At 34.4% G+C, this 25,840-nt stretch overlaps 1 protein-coding gene across 4 annotated transcripts in view; it reads left to right on the top strand.

Moving 5' to 3' along the window:
* The first annotated feature begins 269 nt into the window (after positions 1 to 269).
* LOC120337597 (adhesion G protein-coupled receptor L1-like) overlaps positions 270 to 25,840 on the top strand; it is a 59,034-nt gene continuing 33,463 nt past the window's right edge. For all 4 annotated transcript variants that reach the window (XM_039405435.2, XM_078116817.1, XM_078116816.1 and 1 more), the window contains exons 1-3: positions 270 to 420; positions 12,326 to 12,426; positions 14,785 to 14,897. In XM_039405435.2, the coding sequence (XP_039261369.2) occupies positions 354 to 420; positions 12,326 to 12,426; positions 14,785 to 14,897 (281 nt within the window). In that variant the 5' untranslated portion in view covers positions 270 to 353. The remainder of the gene's footprint in view (positions 421 to 12,325; positions 12,427 to 14,784; positions 14,898 to 25,840) is intronic.

Below are 25,840 nucleotides of genomic sequence, written 5' to 3'. Positions count from 1 at the left end.
GAGCAATTAACATTCGCGTGCTAACGATGTAATTTTCGTTGTCTTTAATTAACATATGGACCCGTTGAAAGGGAAATGGCGACTTCTTAGAAATCGATGTTTATTTTGATATTGTTTATTGTTTGATAGTTTTTTGGTTTAAAATCTTAAAAATCTTGTGTTTTTTATTATAATTTTCTTTACACTCGAGGTGTTTGCGGTGGTAATCAGTAAAGCTAGGGAAATTGATCTACCGTCTAATTCATTTACTATTTTACATTTCCAGAAAATAGATAAATAATAAATGATATAAGGTCGATAGTTATTGATGAAGAAAATTAATAAATGATAATTGTGATCACGTGATATACAGAATGAAAAAGAATACAAAATGGATTTTACAACTGTTTATCTTGGGAATATGTTGGGCCCATGTCAAATGTGAGTACAAATACCTTTATAGTTTTAACTATATAGACATGACATGGGCGAAATCCGGCTCGTTGAGTAATTCAATATTGCCCGCCTGATGCGGCCACACCTGATGACCTGATGCGGCCACAAACTTCGGTGTCTTAGCTTGAATTATAGACAGTACAAATTTTGATGAAAAGTTGGGGGGCGTGGCTCAGAAACCCAATCTATCCAATCACAAATCAGTATTATATGAAAATTTGGCAATAGGCGTGGTTATATGCTCCCAATTCATGTCTGAATAGTCTTCTTCTTTAAAGGCATGTTGGGATGTCATATATACAGCGGGTTAGGATATTGATGGATATATGGTCATATACTCAATTTGAATGGCTTTCTTTGTAGAGGGTGAATGGGATTATACATTGGAAGTAGGTTAGGAATAGGGATAGGTATATAGTCGCCATTCCCATTTGAATGGCCATCTCTGAACTGACCAATTTATAATACCATGCAACTTGTGTATATGGCATTTCCATCAACAAATGTTCCATTCCTTCACAATACTATTCCCTAATTAATTCCTCCAAAAAGTTTTTTGAAGACGACATAATCTTAATTAAAATGTATTCATTCCATTTTTTGCCTTCATATGAAAAAAATGTTCTATCTTGGAAGCCACGGCACGGTCGTTGCTCGGTAACCCTTAATTTTACTTACAAAATGTTTTGTAAAATTTATATTAATTAAGTTCTTTTGAGGAAAATCTGTTCAAATATCAAATATAGAAAAGTAATATATAAATGAAATCAAAGATGGCGCCGTTGGTGAGATATTATATGAATGAAATTAAGCAAATACACAAAGCCATTTCACCATATGACGTCATATGGTGAATAATTTTCTGAATAAAATTAAGCAAATACATAAAACAATTCAACCTATGACGTCATATGGTGGAAAACTATATGAATGAAATTAAGCAAATATACAAAGCCATTTCACCATATGACGTCATATGGTAAAAAATTATTTGAATGAAATTAAGCAAATCCATAAAACAATTCAACCTATGACGTCATATGGTGGAACACTATATGAATAAAATTGAGCAAATATATAAACCGTTTCACCATATGACGTCATATGGCAGTGCTCTTCAACAGGGGTTCCGCAATGCATGCATTGGGGTTCTGTCAGTTTATAAGGTTCCTTAGGGGTTCCGCGTTTTTTTAGGGGGAATCATTTCTTGCTTCAGCATGTTGATGCGTCGTTGCGAAGTTGTTTCAAAAGTGTAGACATGAGTATGAGAATTCAAGAAGATTGCAAAGAAAATACAAAAACAACCTAGTCATTGAATTTCACGCTTGTTACTATCCTTCTGTTTCGTTGTTGAATTTCAAATATTTCGTGTTACGAGTATTTCGTGTTTTATTTTAATGTTGTTAATTGGGGTTCCATAAAAATTGAAGAATTATATCAGGGGTTCCACAATAACAAAAAGATTGAAGAGCACTGTCATATTGTGAAAATTATATCAATAAAATAACAGAATGCAATAAATTGAAGCAGATACGTAAACCAGCTTCGGAAAACGCACATTGCACTTAAATAGACGTTAGTTTAGTGATTTTTAAACAACTCTGCTCAAAACTAGGCCCCGGGCAAGCTATACTGGCTCGTTACATATTTTTTTTAAGTGATGGTCAAGCCGGGTAGAATTACAAAAAATTTAGTGCTTTACAATATCAGCAGAATTTTTTTTCTTCGAAAAATATAAAATGTTTTAAGCAAATTTTAAATAACCATATTTTAGTTCTTGAGGTTTTTTGACCTTAAAGTCGACCCATATAAAATATTTAACAGTTTCAGTTTGTGCATAGTTTCCACATTCAGAAACCCGAGATAAAATCTTCGAACATGTTAAATAATAAAATATTCAAGAGCAGGTAGCTGGATATAGCTTTGTGGCGTTTTAAAAATTTATTTATTGTATAGAAAACTGTAAATATTCTTAAGGAAACTAAACAAAATGATAGCAAAGAAATACAAAAATTGTAATTGAGAAATCATGACATTTTCCATTAGCTTAGCCTATCGGAATGTTTTTACGAGAATTGTATCTTATTTTTGATTTATGTATGGTCCTTCTTCGGACCAAGCCCGGCAAACAGGGGGGTGTTGCCGCCATCTCAACTTGCTATGCAAACATAGTTATGCCCGATGCTTTACTCGCTGGGGCCCTGACATAGCCAAACTATGGCTCTCGGGCCCAATTTGGCCCGTTGAGTAATTTAATCTCGGCCGTCGGATGTTGCCATAACCAAACTAAAACCATTGTAACTTTTTGCGTCACACTTACATGGCATGCCAGTTTAGGTGAGCAAAAGTTTTGGCCCCTGTTCTAAAAGCCTTTCTCACTTTTGCGCTAGGCCACCGTTCCAGTACTTTGAAATTCAAATTGATCCAAAAATCTTGTTGCAAAAACAGTCAGAACTATATTTTCGTTATTGCGCGGCAAGATTCTTGAATCACTTAGAATGGGACTCTAACCCGAATTATTTAGGTTGTTACAGGAAAGAACAGTTCTGATTCTCCATCTAAATTAGACATCTTAAATATTCAATATTTCATATTTACATTAGTTAACAAATATGAATGTGGATCGATTATATACTGACTAATTTGTTCACTCATCCATAAAATGCAGAATTAATTCTGTCATTCCCGGATGAGATAAGATACGGATTTTGATTTAATACGTCCGCCATTAAGCAAATGAACTGTACGCCCTAATTGTGCGATTATAATATAGGTAACATTAATATCATAATTCTAAACTAAGCTTTGGGTTTGAATAATGGCTTTCCTGAGCACAGAAAGTGCTGGAAAATTTCTAACAAACTCGAAACCAAGCCAAGATAGGGAATAAGTATTTCGGTATTTGTACTTGTTTTTACTCTCCTATATTGTTTTTGGTCTATCGGCCATAGCAATGGACATTGCTATAAAATATCCAGCTGGAAAGAGTCTAGGCCTGATGTAACAGAAACATTGGCTAAAATACATCGTTCATTCCATGTAAAATGATAAAATGTTTTTTTCTGTTGCCATTATTTTCTCTAATAAAGTTTGCATGATTAGAATCGTCGAAACGCTTTACTATGAATCAGACTGGTAACAACGCTATTCATTGTCTTAAAGTTGGCAATATTTAAAACATTTTTCCATACCAAGCACCGAAGCTTTGTTTTTTACGGTAATAAATATTTCATACTCGCTAGTTAATGAAAGTTTGACGCCGTTGGAATCGGTCAATATTTGATTTAGGTCTCGTTAATAACAAAGAGTGAATAAGGTCGTTCACACGATTCATTTTACGGCTTTTTAGCAAGATTATTGACTTTAAAAAATCCACGTTTTTTGGCCTTCTGCCGGACCCGCAAGCAGTTACGGACTAAACAGGAGTGTGCAATATTTTTTGTCGGCGGGCCATATAACCAACTTCTGACATCTAGCCGGGCCATTCAAAAAATTCAATATCTTTCGGGTACACAATGAATTGAAAAAATTTCACCACAAAAAGGCTATATAGCTTAGTCTTACAGTAATAAAGGCAAAATGGCCTTAAAATTATGGATTTTAACCCGTGTATGCGCTTTTTTAAATATAAACTGCCAGGGTAAAATTTGATGCTTAGTGGGAAAATATCTGAGTGTTGACAAGGGCCACACCTATTGTCTTGACGGGCCGGGTTGTGGCCCGCGGGCCGCCTGTTCCCCCCACTGGTCTAAAACTTTCAGACCCCCTTTTGAAAATCCTTGGCTACACCCCTGAAACACGTTTAGTTGCACTACCATGTTCCTAATTGTTTTGGGCCAATGTTGACAACGATTCCGGGATGGCTGACAACCCCTGCTAATGCCGTAAACATTTCCGACATTTTATTTATTTTTTGCAGTTTAATTGCGTTGAATTTTCATTAGGAATTACTAATTAGTCTGCGAAGATAATCAATACGAATTGAAAATATAAACTAAAATTAAAAAATTTAATTTCAATCATTTTGGATGACTCTGAATAAAAAATTTACTGTTTTAAAATATTATTGGGCGCTTCATTCCAATATTATAACATCCAGTCTATCGCATATGGATAAAGTATGGCTATGACGTATGTGCCCAATCTCGCCAAGCATCAGTAGGAAAGGCCGAATCGGAATAATTCCAATCATATCAAAATAAAAGTAACTCTTTGCATATATTCAGATAATATTGGCCGCAACGTAGTCCATTTCAAATTATCATATTTATACCTTGAGTCAGGGGTTCCCGAACTTGATTGACTGGGGGCAAAAATTTAGAAACGCGACGATATTTGCGTTACGGAAAATGGGAGCGCCCTCAAGAAGCCAATACCTGAACCGTTACGTATAATTAAGATACTGATGCAATTGAATTGTTACGAATATACACGTGCTTAAATTGTAATGATGATGTAACAATTAGCGTTATCCGCCCACAAAAAAAAAAGTGGTAAACTATTTCAACCCAGTTCGACGGGCCATATTGAATTGTTACGCGGGCCGCAACTGGGCCGCGGTTTGGGAACCACTTCCTTAAATATTTGATCGTTTGTCCACTTGAAACTAATTCAGTCAACCCGCAAAAGGACGCTGGTCACCGTATAAAACTCTTAAGTCTATGCTTACAAATAGTACTTATCATGATCCCATTGAAGTGTCTCTATAAATTAATATCAATTATGAAAAGCAAATACTCGATATTACGAAGCGTGTATTTACATATGGTGGAACGAGGATTACTCAGTGTTTACTTTCGTAAAACCCACGCGAGGGACAGGGTTTAATGAACTATATAATAATGCTGTTTCTAATAGGATAAGATTTTCATGTTTATATCAAAAAATGCAAAAATGTGAGAATTGAGAAAAACACCCCCGACACGTTTATAATCAACAAAATAGTAATGATCCAGTTGGGATTTAAGCGTCGGCGGGGATGTTTTTTGGCAAAGGATTTGTACAAAAGATCCTAGTTGCGTACCTACCGACAAAATGCGGTTTTTCCAAATTCAGTACTTTTAATATTAAAGTGTCTGCTTATGCAGTATCTAAGTCGAAGCAAATATTCCAAAATATCAACAAAACAACGCTGTTCTGGCAGAGTAAACAACGCACATCATAATAGAGTACATTTATTGACCGGTGCTTCGTTTAGCGATGTAACTGGACAATATAATCCATGTCGATGTCCATCTGGGGATCGGGGGTTAATACAAACAATATTGACTGGGTTCCATACGGATTACTAGTGTAGTATAAGAGTAATCGAATAATAGGATGATAATAGAGAGAGGTCGATAGTAGGTTCATTAATTTTAAAACATGCACAGCTGGGTGGTAAATGAATAAGATATCTTTGCCAAGTTTTCGAATGTTTATAAAGAAAATAATATCAAAGTAAAGCGCAAACTATTACGGATGTTAAACACGCCCTGCACATACTTTTCTAGAATAAAGGGGGGTTGTCTGAGTTGCACTCGATCTTCATTTATTAAAATGCTCGACGTGGCATGAGTGACCGATACATTTATGGAATAACCTGGACTTGTGGTAGTGGCTAATTTAGTGATAGACTCGACTTGAGTTTTGGATGAGCCGACATTGTAAACCAGGGGGGGAAATGTTTTGATCTTGGCTTCATCCAGCATGCCGCCTGATTTCGAAAACCTATCAACCGTGATGCGACAAAAAGTGTTACATTACACGTCATTTGTAACATTTTTTGTTTTATCGAGACGACTAAGTTGTGTTCAAGAGTTGTAGCAGTCTTCTTAATTTATACTTCTGATCTGTGAAAAAATTGTGTTTAATCAGCCATCTGTTCGTTTTTTAACTGTCTAAAAATATGGCGTTCCGCCAAGACTTGCAACCTTCAATTTTGGCTCGCGAGCGACAAAAGGTTGCCGACCCGTGTTCTAAACTGTCAGGACACCGTGTACACACGTTGCCCAATAATCAATATTTACAAACCCCTAGCGTTGTCTTACTTTTATGATCTCAGGGGCAAACATTTTTATGGGTATTTACCAATACTTTGCGAACATGCCGTAAAAACCATAAAACCTACTGCGTCTACGCAATGTTTGATACGTTGTGCTTTGCATGATACTTATTCTAGTACCAGTTGATTTGGAGGTACTCCCACAGTATGTGAATCAAGATAACTACGCCGGAACGTAGTATGTGTACCGGGTTAGGGTTGGGCCATAATTTCTGATACAAAAACTACGGGAGTCACTTGGCTAGTCCCCGAACTCGTAATAGAACAAAAATAAGGAAAATTGGAATAAAATTATGACCTAACTCTAACTTGGTACACATGCTATGCTTCGGTGTCCGCCATCTTGGTTCACATACTACGGAAGCGCTGATTTGAGTGACCTTGGTATTTAACTTATAATTATTTACATTCTGAAAAATACTCTCGCCTGCAGTATATCTAACATAGTAAAGTTCGAAATGCTCGGACGCGTTCCCGAGTTCTCTGACTTCATTTTTTTTTTTCATTTAAAAACACCAATTTAGCGGTCTCTTTTATACAATACCTCCGCTTAACAACCCACACTATAATGCTTATTTGGCCATCCTCTTTGTATCAGCCATATGTTTGTTTTTCTTTAATGGATAGTTCTATGGCGTCGATGTTAATGTGTTTTTGCGACACAAAAGGTACAAAATGTCCATTTTCTTGTAAATATTATGTTTTAGAAATGACATAATTCTATTGTTGGCGACCATTCTGGGTTTTAGTGCTATAGTTTTAGCGTGAACGTCTAATTAAGAGGTTTATGATATCAATTGTCCGAACATGCTTCTCTTTTTTATATAGAAATGAGTTCTGACGAAATACCCGATTTTTCCTACGCGCTTTTTGTCATTTTCTTTTACCTTAATTGACTTTTTATACTTTTAGGTATAAATTGATATTTGCAACACCCAAATATCTAATATACATTTTCTGATAAACAATATATTTTATAGGGATTACGTATTATTATTTGCCTATTTGTTATAATTAAGACAGTCGTCCACGAAAAGAATTAAAATTTCCCACATTAATATTAAATTTAAACACACTGTAAGCCAAACTCTATTAATAGTGATTACGTATTTTTTTATTTCAAATAAAAATTGCCGCCGTCTAATCAGAGCGATATTCAAGAAACGAAATATATAGAAACGTTCCCCTTTTCTCTATTGACGTGAGATTAAACTGGTTTTGCCAACAAAATCAACCGTTCTTCCGTATGGCAGTTCTACATGCTGTCTATAATTTATATGGAAGCCAAGCTCTATGAAGTAGTTCAGCGGTTCCCAAACTTTTTGTTACTGTGACGCCAAATTATCAGATTGAACGGCGCTCCCGAAGTATGTGCACCAAGATGGCGCACAACCTGAACCCTAACCTAGTACACATACTATGTTCAGGTTGTGCACCATCTTGGTGCACATACTTCTGGAGCTCCGGGAAAACAACTCACGGCCTACTTACACAAAAATACGGCTTTTGAATTAAACTCAATTTTGTGATCGGTAATGTGTACTTCATGCCTTTGAAGTTAATTTTTGTGGCGCACTTAGCAACTCGTCTCATCCTTTGCTAATCATGGAATTAGGTTATTCAAATCATGTATGGGATGGTGAAGTATTAAAATTTGATTTCGGGCAAATTTAATCGTTTTTCTAACGCTGGTTGCGCCCAAATATTCGCAATATAATTCTGTTTGTGACTAATGTAAAATTTAAATGTATTCAGTTGGTCATTCAAATCCTTACAATTGAATAGCGTTATATTTGCCAATGCTTTTCTAGCGGAAATCCCAATAAGAGCTAATACGTGAATCTAATGTTTATTCATTCCTAGATCGGATCGATGAATATTACTGATAAACGCGATTTAGGAATAAGAATTACATTGTCCATATGTTTGCCAATTTGTCTAATGGAGTCGCTTTTATGTCTACAGGACACGAGTTGATAAATTATTACAAAAAAAGTCCGATGTTATGTCCTTTTTCTGAGCCCTAGCAGTGACAAAAGTTCATTCATCTTCGTTTTTAAATGGATCACATTGTCTTTGCATAACTTTTGTGCCCAAACGCTCAAATTGATTCACTTGAATTTTCATATTGGGATATGAATCAGATTGTCTCTATGTTTGAACAGTTCTCTAATGGATTCGCCGTTTTATGTCTAGAGCGCACAAATTGATTTATTTATAAAAAGATTTTTGTTTTCAATTACGTCTTATTTTATGTGTCTTTGTTCTGCTTTTTGTTTAGTCACATAATTGTCTTTGAAAAAAGAGTTTTTTTAATTTTCACAAAAGTTATTATAACTTTACATTCAACTTAAAATGAATAGAATGTTAGTTGTCTTATGTTTGCTTAATTTAAAATATAGAGCTCTGAGCTAAAGATTAAAATATAAATTGGAGTGTACTCAGCTGCCCTAAGTATCTAACTGGTGTCAAACAGAGCAGCCTGTTTAAGAATTTTACGGAGGAGGCTATTCAAAACACAGTTGGGGTCGTATATCCATCCATACTTACATCAAATTACGTATTGTAATGCCACAACTATACTTACTTACTTACTTCTTACTTACTTACATCAAATTACGTATTGTAATGTCACAACTATATAGGTAAATAGCATTGTGATGATATTGAGACGTTGCAGTCAACCACTTAGCCAGTAGAATTAAAGCATACGAACAACTTTAAATCCCCAGCTAATAATATAATGTAATTTAGAGTATAGAAAAATTCAATTAGCAATACTACAGCCTGATTTTATCCAAATTTCGGATTCAAAACTTTGGTTTGATATATATTTTAAGCAAACAAGGATTCATTAACTCTTGGCCTTATTTTGTGAAACCATCCTTTACCTAGGGTAATAAATCAAAAGAAAAGATGAAGTACTTTAATATCTTACATCACAAGACGAGACGACAGAACAAATATTGATAATAAACGGCCGAGACAAATTAATAATATACTCTTTGATGTGCTATCAAGCGGCGGTCTATATAGCCAAAGTGGGACTCAGAGGTCTACTATTGAGAGTACTCGCATGCATTTTGTTTTGAAATTGTATACCTTTCGCACCTTCACTCAAAGTCTGGTACACCACACCGATCCGACATCTGTAGATTTAAACTAGTATTAGATATAAGGGGATTGCTGGACTAATTCAAAACTGCTGGGCGTTTTTTAATCTACTATTGCAGATTAACTTGAGTACCCATTCTTATACACGAAATGGACCGGATAACAAGTCGTGTACACCTCGGAATCGGGGGCATATCAAATGAGGGCCCGTTTGTCCTTCTAACGTAAAAGTTTTTCTGTATCGACATAGCAATTTGTCGTAGTTTGAAACGCTTCCATAATTCAGCCCACATACATTTAAAAAAAAACATAATAAATAAGATTGTGGATATCACATGAATAGTATAATGCCTCTAGGCGTTGATTTAACAATATTGCCCTGTTTTTACACTCATAAATGTATCATGTTATTAATTCTCCCAACTAAATTTAATAATGTTTTGAATGATATAAATTGTGTTTTTCTAAATAGAAATGACGGTGTTTTTTATGAGAAAATTAAATGCGGGAGTCATCAATTTACCAATGTACGTTGAGATCCTAATCTACCTGATAATGAAGCAGGCCTTGGAAGATTAAAAGTATGTTTTTTCAAAGAGATATGACGAAATTTTGTTGGGATAAAAATCCAATGCACGAATATATAAATTTTGCCATTGATCCGAATTTCAAAAAAATCTGTAAAAATTCGAGTTTCACATCTATATCCAAAAAAGGTCGATCATGGCCAAATCTGAAAAAATTGTTAACAATCCTACAGATTTAATTTTCCACGCGCTATTTTGGATATTTACTTTTCTTTATTTTGGATATTTACGTTCCATCAACGTATTTTCAACGAGTTTTTCGAATAAAACATACTTTCTAGTTTCTATCTGTTATGGTAGCTTATTGTTGTTAGCCAGTTGTTTTTGACATGGGCGAGAGACTCGATAAATTCTATAAAGGGGGAGAGGCTTACCTCGACTCGGAGGTGCTTGGAGTCTCTCTTTTGTATTATCGAGCGCCTCTGGATTTCTCTGACGTCCTCCGGATACTTGACGTTTCTAAAATAAATTAGTGTGAATACTCTGTTTCTATATTTATTATTATTAATTAGGGCCTTCTACTTTATTTATTTTTTTTACGCTGTATTATCTGTCTAGTAGTCGCCGTATCTAGAGTGACTATTTTGTTACTATTTAATTTAAGCTTTGTATTTTTATTTTGCTGTGTTAGACCCCATCTACGTGTGGCTGCTCGATAACCAGTACTGGTTTTCAGCGTCTCCATCCACTCTGTAAATACTATCCCTATCTTATTCTGCTTGTATATGTATGTTGTGTATTTTCAGTATTGGTGGAAAAATAAATTACTGAATACTAATTATTGAATACCTAAAAAGTTTGAGACCCGCTGCTGTGAAAGGAATACAAATAACTATGCTAAGTACATCGTACATCGATGATCAACATCAATCCTAGCATTTTATTGATACAGATCCACCTGCACAAAAGCATAGAGCAGGGGTCGGCAACCTACGGCCCGCGGGCCGGACCCGGCCCTCGGAGTAACTTAATCCGGCCCGCGACGCTTCATTGAATTATAGTAACAAAACAGCTATTTTACGATTTATTTTTCACGTTACACAATTCATTGTGAAACGCGTGTAGATTAAATTATATTATATTCTAACAAGTATAAAAATCACAATTACTCGTTTCATGAGGTTATAATTTAATTATAATCAGACAAATGGCAACAAAACGCAGAAAAGTTGATGGGAAGGGTTCAATTGCGCCGAAAATGTAATGCAATGAGTAAATAAATTTGTATTCTATTCGAGAGATGTATCACTGCTTCATTTTTATTATAAAAAGTATCATCCGTTCAGTTTTCAACTTTGACTCAACTAAAATATGTGCGGCCCGCCAATGACTTGCAACCCCTATTTTGGCCCGCGAGCGACAAAAGGTTGCCGACCCCTGGCATAGAGTAATGATAAGTAGTTAGTCTTGCAGAAAAATATTTGTGTTAGTATTTAGCTAGATTTTTAGATCACTTAGAATTTATGATTTATTTCGAGATATGAGTCTTCTGACTATTTTTGTATTCAAATGCGTAAATATATTTGAAGAGTCATTTTATAAAACCATTATTTTTGACGTCAAGATGACGAAAGAATGTAATTATTTATGACTTGTTATGAGATCATAAAATGATATATTTATCACATATAATATACCGCTATTAAAGAGACAATTTGTTAAACTTATTATTTTCAACGTCGTAAAAAATAAGTTTTCATGATTTTTTCATGAGATGTCTCACACTCTGTTTTTGAGAAAGGATTTGGCCAAGTGGGTCCTGTATTTATGTAATGACGATAATTTGTTAGCTTCCGCGTAATGTATTCATTTTGAGTACACTCCTCAAGCAGTATCTGACCAAATTGGGCACATAAAGAAGCGTATTTTTATTCAATATATCACTGATGCTTAATATATTCGATTTTTCTTAGCTTCGGTATGTGGCCTGCATGTAATGAACAAAATGTTTGAACTGCCGTTTAATGTATTCATACTTAACTTAGAGGGTAACTTAGAGAACCTTTGTAATCGAATGCAGACACATACGAACAATGCTAAATTTAATTGTTTTTCCTGTAGTGTTCTAACTTACTTTCAGAATAAGTATCGTAAAGAAGTCACTGATTTTTAAAGTAATTTTTTAAAACCCTATTTTCTTTTACAGCAAACACAGACTGGGCATTTGGAGGATTCCCAATGAGGAACGAAATGGCTTGCGAGAAGTATCCAATATCACTAAGATGTCCTGGACATGACGTCATTCAAGTGAGAATATTACGTCATTGATAGCGTCATATATTTCCAATAACTGGAAATTTGTCAGAATTTGTATTTATTTGAAAGAAGAATCCATCTTTACCCAATTAATTAGCTCATTAAGGCTTGGACATCCACACTGGAAGCAAGGCTAGACAATGTGAAGAATCATTGTTTGCGTCACATTTCACTCAAAAATTGCCTCTGAATAGATCACCACCTATACTTGACAAGTAATTGCTAATTTTTAAATAAAAATGTCACGCGTTTGGAAAGCACACACTTTCACATTATCACCCAGAACAAGTCTTTACAAGAGAAGATAATAATATGTAAAAAGAAAGACTAAACCAAACTGCCAGTTATGAAAACGCTTTCACCCATTTACTCAGAAAAAGACTCAAAAAAAAACAGATATCCGTAAAAGTATTTTTTTGTTAACTATTTAAAACCCAATTCAATAATTTTAGGTTTTGATGAAAATCACGTAATTTCAAATTTTTGTGTTTAAATGAATAAAAAAAAATAGGTCAGAGCAAGGCTCTAAATAAATAGCGATAGAAGAGCATCTTTTTTCAATTCAAACCCTATTCATCAATTTTGCGTTTCTAGTAAAACACTTACAGCTCAAAAATCTTTAAATAGGATGTACGCGGGTTCGGGCAAATACTTAAAGCTGTTAATGTATATAATGAGTTGTTTGCGGTTCTGCTGGGATTTGCAACGTCGCTTGAAAGCATAGGTCGATGTGTAAAGAGTTTGTGATTAGACGAAAAGATGTTTACTCAGCATATCTTTGTTACCAATATATGAAGCAAAAACCCAAAATTTCTCAATTACTCAACTAGAAAAATTAGGAATTTATTTACTACTCAAACTTCTGTTAATGTATGATTGGTAATTGAAGGTAATTGAATATTTTATGATGGATTTCGCTCTGAAAAGGGTTAAAAAAGGAACAGTATTTGATAGTTGATACTATTGCATTATTAACACTTTTTGTGTTTTTAACTTAAGTAGGCTCCACACAAGCAGAGATACTAGTTGAAATCTAAAAGATTTACAGAACATCTGTATTAATTTTCGAAAATTAAAAAACAGAAATTCTCACATCTGGCTTAGACTAGTAACAGGACGAAAGGGGCGATTCAATTGTTCAAGTCAGGGGTGTGCACTGTGCAACATTTTTTGTCGGTAGGGCATTTAACCAACTTCAAACATCTAACCGGGCCACAGAAAAACTTAGTTTTTCCATGTACACTATGAATTAAAAAATACCCACAATGTAAAATTTTAGTTATTCAACATTTTGTGGGACAATTGGAATTTTGAGTTCTCGCATAGTTCATTGGATGTGGAAAAATGTGAGTGGTAATAAGGGCCACACTAAATGGCTTAGCTGGCTGGATTTTGGCCCCACCTGTTGCATATCCCTGGTTTAATCTAAGCAATACCATCAGCTTTACTCTCCACAGGATATATATCAAAACAATATCTATGTATAAGCATGTTTTGGTAATAGAGTTGTGAAGAATACCTAATTTAGTTTTGGATATAAGGAAAAATATAAATTCCCATATATATCCCACATATATATATATACCGATAATTCCTATGGTCTGCCATATGTTTGAGCCTAACTATGAATCACATCTAGGGCAATTTGCATAAAAGTTATGTTTTCTCTATAATATATTCGAATAACCTAGATTCTGTTTTGAACTTTTAGTTTTTGAGTATGATTGTCCCCAAAAAATTTCAATAACCGAAGACTGCCACAGACCTTCGCGATCCCTATAACGTTATTTCTTATGTTTATATTTGCATTTATTTTTTCTAATGCCGTTATACACTTTTGCCACTTTTTCGTGCATTGATTCTTGCATCATAAAAATAAAAATCTGAATCAATATTCTAGGACGCTTTTCACAAAAATGATCTTTAAAATATTTTCTTAATATTTTCTTCACCTTGGTTCTTTTTTTTTTGGGGGGGGGGGGGGGGGGGGCTCCATGTACCTTGTGTCACGTCTTGTGTCAAACGGCATTTAATGGCGTATAATGAATCAACGTAAATCTATATATAACTATTATTTGCTATGATTAAACCATATCCTTTTTTATCTGAAGAAGTTAGACTATGATCGAATGAAATGTCAAAAATAAGTTTACTATTTCGTGGAAAGAAATTATGTTATTCATGTCCTATGGTCATGGTCTACTGCATGTCCACATCCCGTGAAGAAATTTTACAGTTTCTGAGGAAAAAATCATTTTTTGTATTTGCGTGTAGTATTAAAAATTTCCACTCATTTATTATTTTTGTAATACACACATTTAACAATAATATATTTTATCATTATTTCAGATTGTGTCCGCAGAATATGGCCGGCAAAATACCTTCACATGCAGCGCTTCTACTGGTGAAATGAAGAATGTAAAATGTTCGTTACCCGAAGCCAAATCTATAATGGCTGAAAAGTAAGTAACATTGCTCACAATTTCACGTTTATGGTGTTACTATAACGTGAGCTATATTTTAAGCTGGTATATTCTATCCATTTAATTAGCGACTCATGGTATGGTAATTAGCGACTCATGGTATGGACAGACGTACTTCGAAGTCGAAGTGTTCCAAGGTATAAGCGCGCATTTCCATCTATCTTGCTTGGTTTATTTCATGAGAGGATTGTTGATATCAAGTCAGGAAACGTCCGGTTATCAGTAAATCGTTCAAGAATAGAGTAAATGATGTTGTGAAAGGCGTATTAATTTATGTCTTACTGCAAATGCCGCAAAGTTGTTACTTATTTTTTTTGAGGGTGGTGAGTTTTTTTGATGGAGGAGGGGGGAGGGGGGGCACGTTACAGGGACATTGCTTTAAAATCAATTGGTGCGAAATTCAATAGCATTAAAACCGTCTTGAAATCAAGACTTTTTTTTACAAAATCACCTGTTCCAAAGAGGTGTAACTACGTTACTATCTGTTAAAGCCAGTCCCGATTCGGAGACTTTTTTAAAACTCACTCGTTCCGGCTAGGCATCTTCATACCGCGTTAATTTGATACCATTGTAGCAGTATCGTTTTCAAACTCCTAAAACCACAACACAAGACAAATTACCGTTGCCACATTTAAGCTCATGGGATTTGAAATCATAGCAGCGCGTTTGCTAAAATATTTAGGATAAGGATTCAAACGTATATATTTCAATGTGAATTGTTCGTTTAACTCAACAGTATCATTTTTAATCACTTTTGTGGGCGCGATGGCCTAACCTGGAATAGACTATTGACTATTATTTACAGCCCACAATAGAGTCATAAAAATATTCTGTTCAAACTTTTAGATAATGTCATTTTTAAAATAATTTCTGTTGCCAAATTTTATTAATGTGTTTTTGCTTCTTTTAAGAGTTGCAAAATTAGCCAATTCAGTATTTAAATATGAGAACGAATAGCTCACACTATTAAATTTTATTCGAACCATTTATACTATTTAAAATAGTGAGATGTACGGAGATTAATCGTTTCCGATCCTTCGCATTGTATTGTGGCCCCGAGAGACATTGGATACATTTACGTTCAGGCCACAAGGGATTTGCGACCCACAATACTGGAAATTTACCAACGTGCTGTTAAAAAATTGATAAATTTACTAAGATTTTGCAGTTGTTATTATTAGGGAATCAACTGTGACTGTTTTCGGTACTCCCGTAGTGTGTGTGTCAGGTTAACGTAAGCCATAATTTTATTCCAATTTTCCTTATTTTAGTTCTATCACGAGTTCGGGGACTGTCTGTGTTAGCCAAGTGAATATATCCCCTGTTCTTAGGTTTCAGTCCCTTTACACAACTTGATGCAAAATAGGCGAACAAAATTAGTTATTTCCATTGGTGCACATACTTCTGGAGCGCCATCAATTCGGTTCCCCCGTAACATTTGATATGCTAGAATTAGTTTCGATTGGGCAAAACTAAACAATAATGAGATAGTAATGAAACTTTCGGGCAGTTCAAATGGGCGCTCCAGAAGTATGTGTACCAATATGGAGGTAACTAATTTTGTTCGCCTACTTTACATCAAGTTGTGTAAAGGGACTGAAACCTAAGAACAGGGCATATATTCACTTGGCTAACACAGACAGTCCCCGTATACTCGAAAGAGAACTAAAATAAGGAAAATCGGAATAAAATTATGGCTTACGTTAACTTGATGGTCTCGCAACCTGTCATACTTTAGTGCGAATGCACAGTTGTAAGTCATTAATCGTTGCCCGTACACACTACGGGAGTACCTTGAAATGAGTATTATTTACCACGTTTTGAACACTTGGTAAGTGTAATTTGAGCTGTGCACTTATTCGATTTTTTCAATATTTTTTGGGTTTCAATTCTAAGTACAGAGCCAAAATCTAACCATTATTATATAGTCTCAATCTCGATCTGAATGTTCTCTTTCATAGAGGTCTTACGGGCAGCCATATGGGCAGTATATTTGGAATAGGATTGGACATATGGCCCCCATCGCCATTTGATTGACCTCCTCCATAGAGGGCTGTTGTGCTGCATTAATAACAACTTTAAAGCAGCTAAATAAAATTTACCGCCGTGCTTAAAGAAAGATATATTTTCGAACCCGCATCCGATGTGGGAGTGATGGATCATTTGACAGCATCATTTGTTAGACAAAATGAAATGAACCGTGTCGGTATCAAATTCTTTGGCATTGATGCGGAACCCCACTTGACTGTTTTGAAAATATGAAATCAAATTAGGTTTTTATTCTGCCTCGCTTTGCCCGAGTTGATTAGATTTATGATTTATAAACATTTAGCATTTAAAGCAAAATTATATTATGAAACCTTTCGGAATGCTAATGTTGAATATACTCAATAATAAAAACAGATCCTTAAAGAACTAACGACTACTGGGCAGAATTGACCGTAGGGAATTATATTATGCAAAATAATACATGTTATTCAAGAGCCTTGCTACCCACTACACGAAGGTATTTCAGTAACGTTCTGTTATAACAGAACATTAATGAAAGTTCGTCATTAGACCCTTAGTCATTAGCCCCCCCCCCCCCCCCCGCCCCCTCAAAAAAAAAGCGGTAACGTGTCATATAAAATTCCATGGTCTCTCACTATATGCAATTGTTTCATTCCGAGCCTATTTCAAATTTATCAAATAAATAATGGCTACATTATACTGTTAGCATACTGACTTATGGACACTTAGAAATCAGAGCTGCGTGTCAGCAAAAATCCAGATGCGTGAAAAGTAAACAACATAACGGTCTTTATTAAATTTTTGAGTCGATTTACGTTTTAATGAGGAATTAGGTACAAAGTCCGTATTTATTCCCTCAAAAAGTTTGTTTAACTCTACAAAAGGGGATAGAGATCGAAAAACCGTTTTTTAGTGTTTAGGTTTATAGATGAATAACGTATTCAAGAAATAACTACCGCTCTGTACTGTGGGATAATAATATTTCTATACGTATAGCGGCGTCTTGGCAAGAGCCTTATTTGAAGAGAAAGTGCTCCAATTCCCCGTCCGAACCCCCAAAAGTGGGTTAGCTTAAAAAATCTTCAATTTTTAATTTCTTTGGGTCAGACGTCGAAGCTTAAAATAATTCAGTTTCAAAGTTTCTGACTTTTCTTTATAGACTTCCTCTTGATAACATCATCTTCGGTCAAAAGCAAATATCGTTACAGTTTTGAACGAAGCAGATTTCCAATAAAGCACGTACCTTTTTCATGGTCAAGTAGAAAAATTCAATTAGGGCAATCTTAAGCCTATTGTTATATAGGTTTGCTAAAAGCAGAGTTATATGTCCTCACTTGAATATGGGAAAATTATAGATAGAAGAGTTACCTTAACTTAAAATATAAAAAAATGTCATTTGATATTAGAAACCCTTGAAACCCCTCAAAATTAGAACAGTCGCAATATTTTTTCATCATTACTCTTTCAATTTTAAACACTAATACACCAATTCTATATCGACACGTCATTCAAGCATAAAAAAAAACTTGAATTTCAAAAATAAACACGCATAACTGTCAGTCAAAAAGATCAGTAGCGAGCTGCTAACATTCGTTCGTGGTTGTATGTTTTATCATAACTCTTACTTTTAAACACTAATAAGCCAATCCCATATCAACACGTCATTTAAACATGAAAAACTTGAATTTGAAAAATAAACGCGCGCGAATGTCAATCAAAAAGATCAGTGGTGAGCTGCCAAATTCGTTTTTTTGTCATAACTTTTCCAATTTTAGATTGTAATACGTAAATATCATACCAACACGTCATTCAAGCATGAAAAACTTAAATTTGAAAAAAAAAACACGGGCGAATGTCAATCAAAAAGATCAGAAGCGAGTTGTCAACATCCGTGAAGTTTAAAATCGCCATAAATGTCAGATTTCAAGGTCACATTCACGGTTCAATGCGTTATCTCTGACACAAATACGATGTTAGACAAACACGGTTTCCTATTGACATTTATATTTGTTTAAAACAACGTATTGCGGATTTGCGGATGTCCGCAATCCTCTAATAATATTATGTCTTAAATTTTGGTATTTCTCAAATGAGATGTGTGCCAGCGTGGATTCTTAGTTTCAAAAATCTTTTAATCTGATATATTTATGTTTAAAATCACGTATTGCGGATTTTCCTAATTCTAATAATCTTGTATTTTAAATTTTGGTATACTTTAAATGAGAGGTGTGCCAGCATGGGTATTTACTTTTAAAAATCTTATAATCTGATATATTTTTTAATTCCACATCACAAAAATTATTTTTAATGACATTTTATTTGTAAAAATTTTGAAATGAAAAGGACTTAAGTCAGTGGTTCTCAAACGGTGCCCCCCCCCCCCCCCCCACAAATGGGCGTAGATAATTTTTTGAGGAGACGTGAAGTTAATTAAAAATAAAAATATTTGTTATATTTGATCTTGCCTGCCTCATTTTGGATATTTACTTTTCAAAACCTTTTATCTATTTCATTATTCACGTTCCATCCACGTATATTCAACGTTTTTTTAAAATAAAATATACTTTCGCCTTACTATCTGTTATTTTTAGCTCATTGTTAGCTAGTTATTTTTGAGGTGGGTGCGAGACTTCACAAATTCTAAAAGTTTGAGAACCGCTGGGCCAATTTGTAAAATATAAGATAAAATATTTGGTCTTCATCCAACTTGTTTCAAACTTCATGCATATAATTTATCATAGATACAAATCTTTTAATATTATGAACTGATTTGCGTTGAGATATTTTTTAACAAAATTCCGTCAAGTTTGATTTGATGAATCTGACAGGTAAAAATATTTACAAGAACAAGAGTCATGAAATATGAAGATTAAATTTTTGATTTTTTTCCAAATAGTTCAAACTTCATGCATGTAATTTATCATGGATAAATCATTTTTATGTCAGATGATTTCTATCCTAATCTTCTTCAAACAATTTCGATCAGTTTGAAATTTTAGGTTTATTTTCATGCAAGAGCTTATCATGATTAGTTTTCCTTTAGGCCTTAACAAAGTCAGTCTTCCTCAGACTTTTACTACATTTGGCCTAGCGACTGAAATTATCCATTTAACCGTGTTTGGCTCTCATTCCATGACTACCATATCATAAAATAACAAGAGAGCGATACTCAAATATATAGACAGGAAGTGGTACGGACGTACAATCTGTTACAGTAGCCTACCGTTATCGTATCGCATCAGATTTGAACTTATTTATCGACGAAAAATATTTTTTCATGTCAGCTTTAATATACATTGAAGGAATTTAATCTGTAAAAGTAATAGATTTATTAACAAATTTAAAAAAAAAAAATATTTTGATGTTGTTAAAATGTATTTATTTTTTAAATCCCTATCAATTTTCAAAATCTTTCTGAAGTCAGGAGAGTTATTAATGGTAAACTTCTCCCAAAAATGTTGTCTAGTAAATATAATAGATAGTATATAAACCATTTTTATTAACAAGTAAGCTTCTTAAAAAAATTTATTGTCGGTGACGTGCAAGTATACAGATAAGAACTCTAAAATACCATGGTATCTAGTAATTATATTAGATATAATATAAATCATTTTTTTTAACAAGAAAACTTAAAAATCTTATATTTAATAAAATGTCCGTGACGGTCAACTATAAAGATAAGACTTCTAACATAGCCTTGCATATTTTTCGTTTAAAAAAAGGTTGAAAAATGTTTCTGACAAAAAAATAAAATAAAAAATCCGTTCGTGACGTGAAAGCGAATAGACAATAAAAAAATTTCTTTATGCTTCCCACGTTTCATTAAAAAAAAGCCTAAAAAACATTTTTAAGAGAAAATTCTTGATTTCTCGTTGTGTGCAAACGAATATATGAGAAAAAACGGACATAAAATATACATACAGGTTGTCCATAAAGTCTTTTTACAATTTCAAATTCGTTTTAAGAAGTTCGGTTCGGTTCGGTTATGTCATAAATCCGTTCGTGACGCGAAAGCAAATGGACAATAAAAAAATTTATTACCGTTTCCCACGTTTCATTAAAAAAAAGCCTAAAGAACATTTTTAAGAGAAAATTTTTGATTCCTCGTTGTGTGCAAACGAATATATGAGAAAGGGGACTTAAAATATACATACAGGTTGTCCATAAAGTCTTTTTACAATTTCAAATTCGTTTTAAGAAGTTCGGTTCGGTTCGGTTATGTCATAAATCCGTTCGTGACGCGAAAGCGAATAGACAATAAAAAGATTTATTACCGTTTCCCATGTTTCTTTAAAAAAAAGCCTAAAAATCATTTTTAAGAGAAAATTTTTGATTTCTCGTTGTGTGCAAACGAATTAATGAAAAAAGGGACATAAAATATACATACAGGTTGTCCATAAAGTCTCTTTACAATTTCAATTTTGTTTTAGGAAGTTTTATATTAAGATGTTTCAATACACCCTAACCAGATTTGTTGTTTTTTATTCAGTGATTGTTCAAGTATTTTTACTTCATTTAATACATCTGTGAGGGTCGAAACAATCAATATACGGTATCGGTAAATTCCCTTTGCAATTTAAAAAAATTTCAAGACTTCATTGACACCCTAAATTTTCATATTTATTCTAGGGGGAGTGCGTATTGCGAACCACGGTCTCTCGTCCGGTTACCAGTCTATGTTGGGTATAGGATTAGTTACTTAATAAGCAGATTTAGTAAGGTAACATATATCACTCAAAATACTGTTAAATTATGTTTAAATTTACTAATTACGTAATATAGTAACTGGCGCCGGTTAAGTTAAAGATAAAATCATTGCTGTCCGTTTGCCCCATGTTATGTCATAATCAGATTGTTTCGTCACACTTGACAGAACAGTTTTTCCGACGAAGATGGTTTTCAAAGATAATACGATACATGTAGTTCGGATCACGTTTTGAGATTGTTTTTTTTAGGAAAAAAAATATTTACCCACGCAAAATTTAAGAAATAAAGAGTTATTGGGCGCGTCTGGCAGGTATATCGCTGTTGTTTAAAATCTCACAGAAAAGAAGTTTTTGGGCTATATATTTACATCTCCTATCTACCCCATCAACCCATTCACTTTCTTTGGGGGGGGGGGGGGGGGGGGGGTCTACTCAAAGCGGCGCCGAATTTTCAATAAAGTCACGCAACCTTGACAAAGTCATGCATTATATTGAACTGTAATCAACTTTTTTTTTATATTTCTCAACCGTTAAGTGTCTCTAATACAACGAATAGCTTGAAAATACGCCAAAATTCACAACATACTGTCATCAGATATTCTGTCAGCGACAAAAGCAGGAAAACATTTTGTATTTTTATCCATGTGAGTGACTTTTCAGACTGTCGGATCGGAGTTTTATGCTTGATGGAGAAAAATCTTCTGAGGGCAACACTAGATGTGGCCAGCGGGCCGCCTGTTGCACACTTCTGCTCTATGTTGACATTGCAGGTTCATATCTCGAGTCATCAAAAATTTTAATCCGCGCCGAATTTTAAATAAAGTCACACAACCTCGACTTGGTTGTTCATTATATTAAACTATAATGAAATTTTCTATATTTCCCAGCCGTTAAGTGCTATCTGATCAAAACAAATGGATTGGCAACACGCCAAAATTCACAACAGACTGCCATTAGATACACCCTTTTATCTGTTTTGCCAATTTTTGAACGGTAATTGGTTCTGGCTGTCTTCCAATGTTATCTAAAAAAAATTCTTGCTTTGATTTTAGATGCCAAGTTCATTAGTCTTCGTGTCATAGGAGTGCGAAATGACTTTCACTGAGAAATATTTCCAAAAAATATATGTTTGCTATATTAAATTGGTTGGAACAGAGGCCTAGTGCTTAAGCAAGGGTGTGCGACATTTTTCGTCGGCGGGCAATATAACCGACTTCAGATATCTAGCTTGACTTCACAAACAAATTAGTTGTTCAATGTACGAAACGAATTACAGTAATAAAGTCAACGGGAAAACGGCGAAAGATTTTAAACATCGAAAAAAACAGAAAAACATTTTGCATTTTTACTCACATGAGCGACTTCACATAAACTGTGAGATTAGGATTTTATGCTTGATGGGGAAAAATCTGCGTGTTGACAAGGATCACACTAAATGGCTTGTGGGGATCGGTTGTGACTCACGGATCACACTATTTTAAACGTTTAAAATGTTTCTAATGCTTAGGCGTAATGCGCCATCATGATTCTTTATAGTTTGAGTAGCTTTCGGGGATCGTCAGTAACTTCGCGCAAAAGTAAATCTCTTTTACATCTGAATAAGATCACTTCACCTTACTTTTTTTTAAAGTACGCCTCAACCCACCGATACCTTTTACTTGAGCAAATTAACATACAACATATATACAGTATTTCCTTTATCTATAGCCAGAATCTGAAACCGTACTCCGCTACTGTATAATCAAAAATAATGGCGCTCATGAGTATGAAATATTACAGTTATAGATAAAACCATAAGTCCAAACACCTGTGATCTTATCCAAATCATTTGTGATACAATAATGAAGTGAAATTTGAAACCGCAGCGATAAAGACAGGTGTTATTCGGACAGGCTATTTTTTAAAGAATTGTATAATTTAGGAATGGAAAGAATAGGCGTTTTTAAAAACTATTTTAAAAATGGTATTTGCTGTTATATCTGAATGATTTACTGAAATATTCTGCGTAAGATAAGTCAAACGGAACCAAAAAAGATTCTGTCCCTTCCCAAAATAAACAGGTGTTATAAGAATAAGTCATTATACTTAGAGCATTGTAGAATTTAAAATTGGAATTAATGTGAGATTTTTGTAATTTTTTTTAACATGGAAGTTATTATTATTTCTAAATTATCTTACCTGAATAGACTCCGTAAGATAAATTCAACTGAACTGCCAGATCGAAGAAAGTCCGGTACTTTTTGAAATAATAGTATTTTTTTCCGATATCAGCAAATTGAAAATCGGCATATCAGTCAAAATCAAGGAATTTTCAAAGGGGTAGGATGCGGGCGTGGGAGTGTTCTGAAATTTCTAATCTCCAAGTTAGACCTAACAGGCAGCGCGTATGCGCTTATGCTATGTATAATACAGAAAAATGCTTATTATGCAGACTTTTTTTGTACTCCTGAAGTATGCGCATCAAGATGTCGCATAACCTGAACCCTAACCTGGTACACAACTTGAGTTCAGGTTGTGCGCCATCTTGGTGCGCATACTTCAGGAGGTCCCTTTTTTATACTTTAAAGAAGGGTTCGACCTCAACCCCATTGCCCATCCTACTACTTGTTCGGGGTGAAAATCATGTAAAAATATTATAATAGGTATAATAGGTTTCTTTCATCGCCTCTCTAGCAGTTCCCAACCTTTTAACGTTACTTGATCCACCAGACAGCCTTGGCATTGACTCCGTGAACTAGTAAATCTCAGATACGTGATAAGCTATCACGAACGGTCTGTTTATGTTTCAAAATATTTCTGTTTTCTGATTTGACGTTAGATCGTTATGGGTGACATTCGTGATTTTTAATAATTGATTCAGCGGTTCCCAAACTATTGGTCGCGACCCACTGGTGGGTCGCAAAAGGAATCTTTGTGGGTCGTGAAAAGATGTAGAAGGCTTTGATCAATTAATTATACTGGTTATTAGGATCGGTGGCAACTTGAATACGTAAATCTTTAAAAAAAACAAAAGAACAAAAATTTGCTACACAAAGAATGAGCATGTGGCTTTTTTAGACATAGCAGTTTTGTACACTGTACAGCACTTCTTACCGTGTTCCCCAGACATTTGAATTTTATTATTTTATTATTGTTAAATGGGTCGCATAAGCTGTGATATTAAATAGTGAGCCCCAACTCTAAAAAGTATATGAATGAATAGGTTCCATTACATTTGAACCCACGTACATCTGAACCCACGACAATTGCACCTGCATACTATTGCACCTATGGAATTTTTTTTTGTTTTACGGATATTTGAACCCATACTAACCCTGACCCGGGGGTTTTAGCACCCTGATATAGATTGAACCCGCGGATATACACATGGGTTCAAATGTACGTGGGTTCAAATGTACGGTCACCAAGTATAAAGATTATAACCATCATGCGTTTAACACTGCCTAAAAAATACTCAAATATATAAATCAAGGGTGTGCAACAGGAAGTTAGTGAGCCAGAATACAGCTCTCCAAGCCATTCAGTGTGGTCCTTGGCAAAACTCAAATTTTTCCTCATCAAGAATAAAATCCTAATCCGACGTTTTATGTTTAAAAAGGCTTTTACATGGCTAGAATACTTAATGTTTTTTTTTTGTTCTTGCTTCTGGATTCGCGATTCAACGATTTTTCTAACAGTGTTTTTATCCTAATTCAACCAGCAAATTGCAAACAAAATTTATGCGCCATTTAGAAAAGGTCTTAGCCTCCATCATTGAGAGCGGTAGACATCACTCGCCACCAATACACAAAAGCAAGTCAGAATATTGAACGCTCGGAATTTTTTTTATAATCCTTTAACCATTCAAGTTAAATGGTATAGGACAGTGCTTGCCGACTTTTTTTTCAAGCAAACCAAATATTTAAAAAAAAATTTTTTGTGAAAGATCGCGACCCAATGATATGCTGAAATACTGAACTTTTATACAATACTTTTATGATTGCAAAATTGAGGGGGCAATTTTTCGTAGATTGAAACTGTTTTTAGACTCAGGACACCTGAAAACCCACGTTTCCGCTGACTGTGACGGTCTAACTTGGCAATTAAAAAAACCTCCCCTCCCCCTCCCCCCGATTGAAAATTCCTGGTTACCTGGCTAGGATGCTTGTTGAAGTCTTGTTCAGAGCGAAACTCATTATAAAAACAATACGGGTTTGTTAAGATATA

This window comes from Styela clava, chromosome 10 (genome assembly GCF_964204865.1).
Source record: "Styela clava chromosome 10, kaStyClav1.hap1.2, whole genome shotgun sequence".
Taxonomy (NCBI): Eukaryota; Metazoa; Chordata; class Ascidiacea; order Stolidobranchia; family Styelidae; genus Styela; species Styela clava.
This window is presented reverse-complemented; position numbering and strand designations above follow the sequence as displayed.